At 37.4% G+C, this 11447-nt stretch overlaps 1 protein-coding gene across 1 annotated transcript; it reads right to left on the bottom strand.

Moving 5' to 3' along the window:
- Positions 1-371: 371 nt before the first annotated feature.
- Positions 372-9870, bottom strand: FAM216B (family with sequence similarity 216 member B). The gene is made up of 4 exons (XM_064361805.1): positions 9848-9870; positions 7277-7391; positions 2271-2391; positions 372-571 (listed from the first exon to the last, which is right to left on the bottom strand). Exons 2-4 carry the CDS (start codon positions 7373-7375, stop codon positions 372-374), a joined length of 420 nt encoding a protein of 139 aa, XP_064217875.1. The 5' UTR covers positions 7376-7391; positions 9848-9870.
- Positions 9871-11447: the final 1577 nt, after the last annotated feature.

Raw genomic sequence — 11447 nt, 5'->3', positions numbered from 1 at the left:
GGTAGTTTGCAAAGAATGGTCACCCAGTGACAGAGGACCTGGTCTCTTCTGGTCACTTGTCCCCTTTCACTGTTTTGGGGACTTCTCTGGGAGGTTCTAATTCAAAGGAAACTTTTACTTTGAAAGCTTTAAAAGTCTTTTTACTCTACGGATGTTATGTGGAAACACTTGCGTACTCTCAGATCCATTGCTCTTAAAACTCTTAACTTGGTATTGCTGGTGAAATTTATATGAATCAGAGATTATTTTTAGGTCTGGGTTTATATTAGAAATTATTCACTGTCATTCAACAAATATGTACTAAGCACCCACTAGATACAGGGAAACAGGAACATGGGCAAACTTCCTGTTTCTGAAAATGCTGCCAAATCTCAGTTCCTGAGTTTTCGGCACCTTTTACTTTGGGCCCTAGGTAAAACCACAGATACAGGTAGTACTGATGGACATTTTCTTATCATGGCTGAAGATTTCCAGGGAATGGTTCTCTGAGGAACTACCTTGGCTGAAGCTCTCTTGGTTGAATCTGTAAGTACAAGAGCATAAGACGAGGCTTCCCGTTGAGTAATATAGCCTAGGAGAAAGAAATGAGAGAAACTTCAAAATCAATAATTTTACACAACAAATAAGAAAACAAAACTGCAAATATTTACTTATGTATACAAAATTTCTTCTTCTCTTGTGGTGAGCATGCCCAGATTATACAATCTTTGAAGTATATTTTTCTTCTTTTGCATTTCTCATACAATAATAAATACTTATTAATTAACATGTCAAATTATTTGGAAAGAGACTGGAGCCATGATATCTTCAATATCAAAAATTTCTTCAAACCAGAAACATACAATTGATCTCTCTCAGTGTTTCTGAAAGTGGGTAGTCTGCAGACCACCAACTAGTGAATCACTGAGCTGAGGCCACATGCTTTTTAAAGATGCTTATTAAAAATGCAGATTTGTGACTCTTTTCTAAAGACCTTCTGAATCAGAAAGTCAGAGGGTTAAGCTTGGAAATCTGCATTTTAATAAGGTATCTGGTGGATTTTATGTGCACTAAGCATTGAATACTTCTGCTTCTGGATTCATTGGCTTCTATGTAATTTTGCTCTAAAAATAAAGCTACTAGATGATGCTTCTAGTGACACTTCAGACAATCATGGGGATCAGACTGAATCCAGCCTTCTCTGTTTACTATTAAATAGTTGTATGACCCTGATCAAGCTATTTAACATGTCTATGTTTTAGTTTTCTCTTCTGTAAACTGTAGGTTATAAAGACATAAAGCTACTACTTAGAGGTATTTGAGTGTTAAATATAATATCTGCAAAGTTCTTAGAAGAGCACCTGACACACAGTAAGCCCTCAATAAAAGGTAACTACTATTGTTGTCATTTTTGTTAAATAAGTTGCAAACACCATGCCTTCCTTTTATGTAAATACAGAAATGACAGCATAAAGTAGATATGCTAAAGACAAGTGAATAGATTTTTGTTTAAAAAGCACTCTAGTGGAGTTAGGAGAACAGTATGATGGAGGGCTGCCAGCAACTGAAATCATTTCCTACAAGAAAAGGGAGGACTTTACATATGCCTTCTGGTAAGTTGGTGCTTATAATTTGTGAAGGTCTTTCACAACCATTATTTCATTTGTGCTTTATAAATTCTGAAGAGGTTGAAAGAAGAGGAGAGACAGCAGAGGATGGGGCTGAAAATGTATAATCTTCGAAGGTGACAGCTCTGCCTCGAAGTCCTAACTGACATTTATTACCTGTGTGTGATCTTGATCAAGTTACATAAACTGCCTGAGCCTTCATTTTCTACGACCATCAGGTGGAGAGAAAATGAGATATTGTACTTAAAGCCCTTAGCACCATGTCTGGAATGTGGTCAATGAGCAATAAATCTAACTATTGCTGTTGTGAGTAAACCACGCCTGAGTTTGCACACAGCAAGGAGCTGAGCTATGCTTTGAGCCTCGCCTGGTTTTCTAAGCACAGACCCATTGATTTATTTGATTAAGTTCCCACAAATCTCGGAGAGTTAACATTTTATCACAATCTATACTCGAATTTCTTTGAACCCTATTAATTTGCCCATAAAACCTTGCTTTCCATTGTCAAGAATAAGCATTTTGAAACTTGGCTAACAAGCTATGTTGGTAAAATAGCACCCGGCAGATGCCATTGTACTTGAATTATTTATTTGAAAACAACTTCTGGCTGCAGCATGAGTTGATTCCTTAGGTGCTTGGTTTGGATCACGTGATTAAACTTACCAAGCAACTGTTGGTGCTGAAGGCTGTGAATGTACCGGGTCTGCAGGGCCTCCCACTGGGGCCTGGAGTTGTAAATCCTCATAATGCTATAAAGGTAGCGCTGTTGCCCTCGGTTGAGGTTCTGTTGGAACAGAAGAGGTGATTTTGATGAGTCTGTGGAGTTCCACAGCATTCAAATTGTGGTGTATTCAAAGCTAACTTTTATGGAAATGAGAGACTTCTCTTTCTAAACATATATATAATTTTTAATGCACAACAATTGGAACATAAAAATTGGGGGATTTCCTCTATTTGCTTAAACAATCTTCTGCTAATTTGTATGATGATGAAAAGATGTGAATAAAAGATTCTAGGTAATTGATTTGAACTGAGGGACATCGAAGGATTTCCAGGATCTTATAATTTCATTGATCCTTATGGAGGAAAGTAGCTTGTGATGGGCTACACAGAGCTGAAGTACGCTAGGCCTCTGGACTGGTAGAAGATTTTCCACTGAAAGTTCTCAGTAAGCAAGCGAGACAGATGGAAGAGTAATGTGGTAAGGGTTCATTATATCATTATTAAAAAATAGCCCTGCAATGGAGAATGGACTCCAGGAAACAGACCATTGGTAGAGAGACCATTTAGACGGTTACTTTCATGAAGGTAGGGAGAAACAAGAAAGGTCAGGACTTCAATTACTATTACATACCTAATATATCTTAAGGGTTCATTATATACTGTGCTCAGCATTTTGCATTTGTATTTGCATGTATTTTGCATACATAATCTCAAGTTTCAGCAATCCTATGAGATGAGCGATTTCTTTTGCTCATTTTACAGATAGGGAAACAGATAGTGGCATCAACAGTCTAGAAAAATCAAGACAAAATAAGTTCGCCCTAGGCCGAAGAATTCAAAACAATAGCAGAATTTTCAAAATGAGTTGATAACTATGCAATAAAAACTAAAGATAATTTTTTTTATTGTATTTTAGGTTTTGGGGTACATGTGAAGAACATGCAAAATTGTTGCATAGGTACACATGTGGCAGTGTGATTTGCTGCCTTCCTCCCCTTCACCTATATCTGGCATTTCTCCCCACCTCCCCAAGCCCCGCTGTCCCTCCCCTACTTCCCCCCAAAAGACCCCAGTGTGTAGTGCTCCCCTCCCTGTGTCCGTGTGTTCTCATTGTTCAATACCCGCCTATGAGTGAGAACATGTGCTGTTTGATTTTCTGTTCTTGTGTCAGTTTGCTGAGAATGATGGTTTCCAGGTTCATCCATGTCCCTACAAAGGGCACGAACTCATCATTTTTGATGGCTGCATAATATTCCATGGTGTATATGTGCCACATTTTCCCTGTCCAGTCTATCATCGATGGGCATTTAGGTTTATTCCAGGTCTTTACTATTATAAACAGTGCTGCAGTGAACATTCATGTGCATATGTCCTTATAGTAGAATGATTTATAATCCTTTGGATATATACTCAGTAATGGGATTGCTGGGTCAAATGGAATTTCTATTTCTAGGTCCTTGAGGAATCTCCACACTGTCTTCCACAGTGGTTGAACTAATTTACACTCCCACCAACAGTGTAAAAGTGTTCCTATTTCTCCACATCCTCTCCAGCCTCTGTTGTCTCCAGATTTTTTAATGATCGCCATTCTAACTGCCGTGAGATGGCATCTCAATGTAGTTTTGATTTGCATTTCTCTAATGACCAGTGATGATGAGCATTTTTTCATATGTTTCTTGGCCTCATGTATGTCTTCTTTTGTAAAATGTCTGTTCATATCCTTTGCCCAGTTTTGAATGGGCTTGTTTGTTTTTTCTTGTAAATCTGTTTTAGTTCTTTGTAAATTCTAGATATCAGTCCTTTGTCAGATGGGTAAACTGCAAAAATTTTTTCCCATTCTGTTGAATGCCTATTCACTCTAATGACTGTTTCTTTTGCCGTGCAGAAGCTGTGGAGTTTGATTAGGTCCCATTTGTCTATTTTGGCTTTTGTTGCCAATGCTTTTGGTGTTTTGGTCATGAAGTCCTTGCCTACGCCTATGTCCTGAATGGTTTTGCCTAGATTTTCTTCTAGGGTTTTTATGGTGTTAGGTCTTATGTTTAAGTCTTTAATCCATCTGGAGTTAATTTTAGTGTAAGGTGTCAGGAAGGGGTCCAGTTTCTGCTTTCTGCATATGGCTAGTCAGTTTTCCCAACACCATTTATTAAACAGGGACTCCTTTCCCCATTACTTGTTTTTGTCAGGTTTGTCAAAGATTGGATGGTTGTAGATATGTTGTGTTGCCTCTGAGGCCTCTGTTTTGTTCCATTGGTCTATATCTCTGCTTTGGTACCAGTACCATGCTGTTTTGATTACTGTAGCCTTGTAGTATAGTTTGAAGTCTGGTAGTGTGATGCCTCCCGCTTTGTTCTTTTTGCTTAAAATTGACTTGGCTATGTGGGCTCTCTTTTGGTTCCATACGAAGTTTAAGGTGTTTTTTTCCAGTTCTGTGAAGAAGTTCATTGGTAGCTTGATGGGGATAGCGTTGAATTTGTAAATTACTTTGGGCAGTATGGCCATTTTCACAATATTGATTCTTCCTAACCATGAACATGGAATGTTTCTCCATCTGTTTGTGTCCTCTCTTATTTCGTTGAGCAGTGGTTTGTAGTTCTCCTTGAAGAGGTCCTTTACGTTCCTTGTTAGTTGTATTCCTAGGTATTTTATTCTCTTTGTAGCAATTGTGAAGGGCAGTTTGTTCTTGATTTGACTCTCTTTAAATCTGTTATTGGTGTATAGGAATGCTTGTGATTTTTGCATATTGATTTTGTATCCTGAGACTTTGCTGAAGTTGCTTATCAGTTTCAGGAGATTTTGGGCTGAGACGATGGGGTCTTCTAGATATACAATCATGTCGTCTGCAAATAGAGACAATTTGACTTCCCCCTTTCCTATTTGAATATCCTTTATTTCTTTTTCTTGCCTGATTGCTCTCTCTAGCACTTCCAGTGCTATATTGAATAGGAGTGGTGAGAGAGGGCATCCTTGTCTAGTGCCAGATTTCCAAGGGAATGCTTCCTGTTTTTGCCCATTCAGTGTAATATTGGCTATTGGTTTGTCATAAATAGCTTTTATTATTTTGAGATACGTTCCATCAATACCTAGTTTATTGAGGGTTTTTAGCATAAAGGGCTGTTGAATTTTGTCAGATTCCTTCTCTGCATCAATTGAGATAATCATGTGGTTTTTGTCTTTGGTTCTGTTTATGTGGTGAATTATGTTTATAGACTTGCGTATGTTGAACCAGCCTTGCATCCCCAGGATGAATCCTACTTGATTATCGTGGATAAGCTTTTTGATGTGCTGTTGCAATCAGCTTGCCAGTATTTTCTTGAAGATTTTTGCATCTATGTTCATCATGGATATTGGCCTCTAGTTTTCTTTTCTTGTTGAATCTCTGCTGGGTTTTGGTATCAGGATGATGTTGGTCTCATAAAATGATTTGGGCAGGATTCCCTCTTTTTGGATTATTTGGAATAGTTTCAGTAGGAATGGTACCAGCTCTTCTTTGTATGTCTGCTGGAATTCATCTGTGAACCCATCTGGACCTGGGCTTTTTTTGGGTGGTAGGCTCTTAATTGCTGCCTCAACTTCTGCCCTTGTTATTGGTCTATTCAGGGTTTCAACTTCTTCCTGGTTTAGGCTTGGGAGGAGGCAAGTGTCAGGAATTTATCCATTTCTTCCAGGTTTCCTAGTTTATGTGCATAGAGTTGTTTGTAATAATCTCTGATGATGGTTTGAATTTCTGTGGCATCTGTAGTGATATCCCCTTTATTGTTTTTTATTGCATCTATTTGTTTCTTCTCTCTTTTCTTTTTTATTAACCTTGCTCTAGTGGTCTGTCTATTTTGTTGATCTTTTTGAAAAACCACCTCCTGGGTTTATTGATTTTTTTGAAGGTTTTTTTGTGTTTCTATCTCCTTCAGTTCTTCTCTGATCTTAGTTATTTCTTGTCTTCTGCTAAGTTTTGAGTTTTTTTGATCTTGCTCCTCTAGCTCTTTCAATTTTGACTATAAGTTGTCAATTTTAGATCTGTCCTTTCTTTCATGTGGGCACTTATTGCTATATATTTTCCTCTAGAAACTGCTTTAAATGTGAACTTAAGATAATTATATGTAAAGGTAGGGTAAGGTGACTTTTACCTGTTAGACATTTTGTGTGGGCCTGAAATCTGTGAGTTAATGTTTTGTTTTGGTTTTATATTTTTGGTCTAAAAATCTTAATATTGAAAATGTATCTAGAGTGAAAGTAGCCACGTACCTCATAATTTGAGACACTATTTCAGCTTTTGTTTCTGAAGTACATATTTTAAAGGACAGCATATTTGAAGAGTATGAATTCCACTCCTGAATAACTAATTATGCCTTTTAAAATGATTGAGAACAAGATTATATGAAAATTGTAAGCCAGTTTCAAGAGCAAAACTCCAAAGTTCAATAGGAGTTTCCATGGAAGATAAAAATCTTAAAAGTGACGATTTTATTTTACAAAGCAAAAATACCTACCTCTTTCCCTTAGTAAAACTCTAAACTTCCTAAATGAGAAGTAAGAGGTAACATGACTAATATTCTTTTCCTGTTGTTTATCCTTCCTTGAGGGTTTGGGAGAAAACTGAAATTTTTAGATTATTTATGAGAATGGCTTTAACTAACTTTGACCAAAAGGAGTTAACAGCTCTCCAACAGGGAGCCACAGTGTGGCTAATTAGTGAGTTTCCTATCACTGACAGAGGATCAGCCATGAAGAGGTGACTGTCTACCAGAGCTCCTAAAATGGGATGGGTGTAGGCAGTTACCCAGGTGCTCATTCACTCTCTCATACATAGCCTTCAACATGCAGCAAGGGCTTATTTTGGGGCAAACATTCTTCCTAATGCTAAGTAAACAAAGACAGCACAAAAAGTCCTCAAACATTGAAGGAGAGACAGGTCACTCTATCTGTTAAAAAAAGAAACCAAAAAACCTTACCTTTAGTAAGGAAGTGTCAGAGATGGAGGGAGGAACTCGAATGCAAGGAAGTTGTGGAACATTCCAAAGCTTTTGTTGTCTTTTCCAGTTTTGTCTCATCGTTTATCCTGTAACTCTAAGAAACAACAAAGCATAGCATAAAATTTCTTTGAGCTCAACCGTTTTTGGGGATGTACTTAAGTAAATAAGTAAGCAAGTAAGTAAATGAATTTTAAAAAATATAATTTGTTTTAAAGGATAAGAACTTTGCTTTCATTTCCAAATAATTGGACATCATCAGACTACTTAATTCCACACCTTTTCCTATTCTTACCCTTTATTATGAAATTGTTACTTATTTGTGAAGTTAAGGAATAATTCAGAGCCCTTGTCTTTCTGTTTAACTCTTTTTGGAACAGGTGGGTTGTAGAGTGTACTGTTTTTATGGTAGTAATTTTTTGATAATTTTAAGTAGTATTGATTATTGTATTTGATTCTAAAAGTAATATATATTGTTTTGAAGATTTGGAAAATTTTAAAAATTAAAGAAGAAAATAAGATTACTCATACAAGTTGAGCATTCCAAATCGAAAAGTCCAAAATCTGAAATGCTCCAAATCCAAAACTCTTTTAGTGCCTACATGATGCTCAAAGGAAATACTCATTGAAGCATACTGGATTTAGGATTTTTGAATTTGGGAGGCTCAACTGGCAAAGATAATGCAAATTTTCCAGAATTAAAAAAAAATCTGGAATTCACAAAACACTTCTGGTCCCAAGCGTTTTGAATAAGGCATATTCAACTTGTATCTAACTATCCATAATTATTGTTACCATTTTGTTGATTTCCTTTTGTTTATTTATTTTTATATATTTTTTGAGACAGAGTCTCACTCTGTCACCCAGGCTGGAGCACAATGGTGTGATCATAGCTCCCTGCACCCTTGAACTCCTGGGCTCAAGCTATTTTCCCACCTCAGCCTCCTAAGTAGCTGGGTCAACAGGTGCACACTCCACAAGCAGTTGTTTTTTTTAAATGTTAGTAGAGACAAGGTCTCCCTGTGTTTCTCAGGTTGGTCTCAGACTCCTGGGCTCAAGTAATCCTCCACTTCAGCCTCCCAAAGTGCTGGGATTACAAGTATGAGTCACCACACTGGGCTTCACTGGGCTTCACTTTCCTTTTATTTATTTATTTTTTCCGTATACATTGGATATGATTTTAGAAAAGGGAGATCACGATTTATATGTGTTGTGTACTTTCTCAGATCATTAAGTATTCTTTAAAAATGTGATTTTTAGTGGCAGTGTAATATACCTTTACATCATTCTCCACTTCTTCCATGTTTAGATGTGCAATTTTATAGCATTGTATTATAAAATAAACTCTTAAACTTGTCATGTTTCCACTTGCCTTACAAAGATATAGAATGAAGGAGTCACATTTGCTATGATTAAGTCTCCTTTCCTGGTGATTTAGGGTTTAGAGTCTGAAGTGTGTATAATAATATGAATTTAACAATCCAGCAAGAATAAACATATTGGAATAGGTTGCCAAGTCACAGAGTGCAAACCCAGTGCTTACTTTCTCCTTTGCTTACTCCTTTATCTTTGTTAGCAGTGTGAATTATTGAATGATAGAAAGTAAGACCACAGCAAATCAAGCATAGTAACAATCTGCTTAGCTTCTGGGCTGCTATGGCACCTGGGGGCTAAGCATAGTAACAATCTGCTAAACAGATTATTATCAATACCTGCACCATATACTAACTGAAGAAAAGAAACTGTAATAGAGGTTGTATGGCCTTTTAAATTAGTAAGACTTGAGTTTCTTTCCTTCTGTAAATCTCAGCTCTCTCATCCTTAAGACAGCAGTTACAATACCTACCTCATTGGGTATTTGATTCACTGCAATCATAAATATAGAATGCTCTCACTTTATGCCAGTTTCTTCTCTCTCTACCCAACCTTCAGGCATGCTCATGCACACAAGCACATGCACACACATAGGCACACAAACATACACATGCTTAAGGACGATTGTAATACATACGTGTGGAGACTGATTTGTTTTGAGCTCACACATCAAAGATTCCATTCTTCCAGATGAGAAATGTATTAGGAAAACATTAGTCAACGTCTCTGTGTGTACTGATTCTGCTATATAAACGTATAAATTAAACTACAAATATTTTAGTTAGTGCTGCTTTCCTTCAATGTGCACTCCAGAAACCAACCAAGATAGACTCTTTTAACATTCTCTGTGATTGACGCCTACGCTCTATCCTGTACTCAAATCATCTCAGTATCCCTCCTCCCATTTTCCAGATCTGTAGAACAGAGAATAAATATGCTTCAAAACTGGAAAGATTTCTTCTCTCCTCAAATAGCATAAGGAAATGATTGATGCTCTTTCTTATGGCAACAATTCATGTATGCTTTTCTGGGGCTACTGCTGAAGAAATTCATTTTACCTATTCAAGTGGCCTATACCTAATAAAATTTGATTAAAATACTAGTGGAATTCAGGGAGAAAAAAATATACAAAATAATATATCTGAAACAAAAAGACAGATTTGCCTAAAAAGAACTTACCCTATACTGTAGTTTCTCCACTTTTAAAAGCTGGCATTCATATTCAGTGTAGTTTCCTTACATGGACTCTGTTCATATGGTGGTGGTGCTAGAAGTCTGTTGATAAACTGATATCCAAGCAACATCATGTGATGAAACAAAGAGCTGGGGAAATCTGGCTGCATGCCTTTCTTCACTTCTGGATAACATTCAGCTACACAGTTTGATATTTTTCTTCCAAATTTTGTGTCTAATCAAGTGTCATCTTCTAAATCTACCATATCTGTGCTATATGCAGGTATAGGGGAGTAACATGGATAGAGGCAGAAATGATAAATATTAAAAATCAAGAAATCCATCAGGGCAATGGGCCATGACATGAATATTTCCAAAATTTGGAGTCAGTAATCCCTTTCTCCATTGCTCAGGATGATGAAGGAAGAGTTCCTGAATACAGAGGTATGGGCATGAATTTGACTGTGGTGACCCCTGAAATTATTCCATAGTTTAAGCAAAGTTCCTTTTTCATTTGGTAGGGGAGTAAGATACTCACCATATTTTATCTTAATTAGAGGCTATATGTGATGATAATGAACCTGTGGCATAAGACTAGAGCCCACATTGACCTCATCCCTTCTTCTGTGACGGCATTATTCTACTGGCTTCCTGTCTTTCTCAAGTGTCCTTCTTCTGAATGCCAGCTTATCTGCAAAGACAAAGAGTTACTAGAGGAAAGGGAAGAAGAAATGTCAAAAGAAAACAAATTCAAAACTCTTAGGAGACTAAGGCTAAGAAAAAAGCAAGGAGATAAGAGTGATGAATCATCTGCTTTAAAGAAGAAAGAGCTCAACAGATGCAAAAGTCTTGCATTTTTTTCCCTCAATAATTTGAATGCAGACCTCATGGGAAATAAGCACAGTACAGACAAGTGTCTGTAAATGCCAGTGAATAGTCTACAATCTCTCACTGGATCTGAGAGGTTGATGATTCTTTACCAAGAGATAGAGAACAGTTGTGTGCAGAGTTGACATTGTCAATCGAGTCTTTCCGCAAATGTCTTCCCGGGATACGATGAAATTCATTCTAGGGTGCACTGCATCTGCTGTTACACACACATGCTGAGTTCCTACCAGCTTGCATTGGTCCCTACTTAATCAGGAGAACAGTAACAGATCTGGGTGTTTGACAGAGGGCATTTAATGTAAGGAATCTGTTATGAAAATATAGAAATGGGTTAGAGGAGTAAAACAAGGAGGGTTAAGTTATCCAAGGACTGGCAATTGCCCTAAACTATGATTGCATGTAGAGCTGGAGGACAAAAGGAAATTGATTTTACCCACAGCCATGGACACTGTGCCATAGAGGCTGCTTCCTTTGGAGAACTGCCTGAGCAGCAACTCAGGAACCTGCACTCACCAGAGTGCATTCACCCTTGCTTCTATGTTCTTATCCAAACTGCTAATCTTTCTGTTGCTGTCACCACTGTTGCTGTCTGTGTGGCTGCTGCTGTTGGCACTGCCACAGCTACAAACAAAATATTTTTTAAAAAATGACTTCTTCCCTCCAGCCTTCATGTCCTGCCCTCCATTGGATGCCAGCTGGCAAAGGATTTTGGGAAATG

Source organism: Aotus nancymaae, unplaced genomic scaffold (assembly GCF_030222135.1).
Source record: "Aotus nancymaae isolate 86718 unplaced genomic scaffold, 86718_ANA_hifiasm-v0.15.2.pri h1tg000043l, whole genome shotgun sequence".
Lineage (NCBI taxonomy): Eukaryota > Metazoa > Chordata > Mammalia > Primates > Aotidae > Aotus > Aotus nancymaae.
The sequence above is the reverse complement of the archived record's forward strand: the minus strand, read 5'-3'. Positions and strand labels throughout refer to the sequence as shown.

Bases quoted from the DNA above. Each gene is read 5' to 3' on its own strand.
- FAM216B (XM_064361805.1), bottom strand. From the start codon at position 7,375: ATGAGACAAAACTGGAAAAGACAACAAAAGCTTTGGAATGTTCCACAA. The intron at 2,392-7,276 runs GTAAGGTTTTTT...CTGTTCCAACAG, and splicing joins CTGACACTTCCTTACTAAAG to AACCTCAACCGAGGGCAACA. The intron at 572-2,270 runs GTAAGTTTAATC...TCTTTCTCCTAG, and splicing joins TCAGCACCAACAGTTGCTTG to GCTATATTACTCAACGGGAA.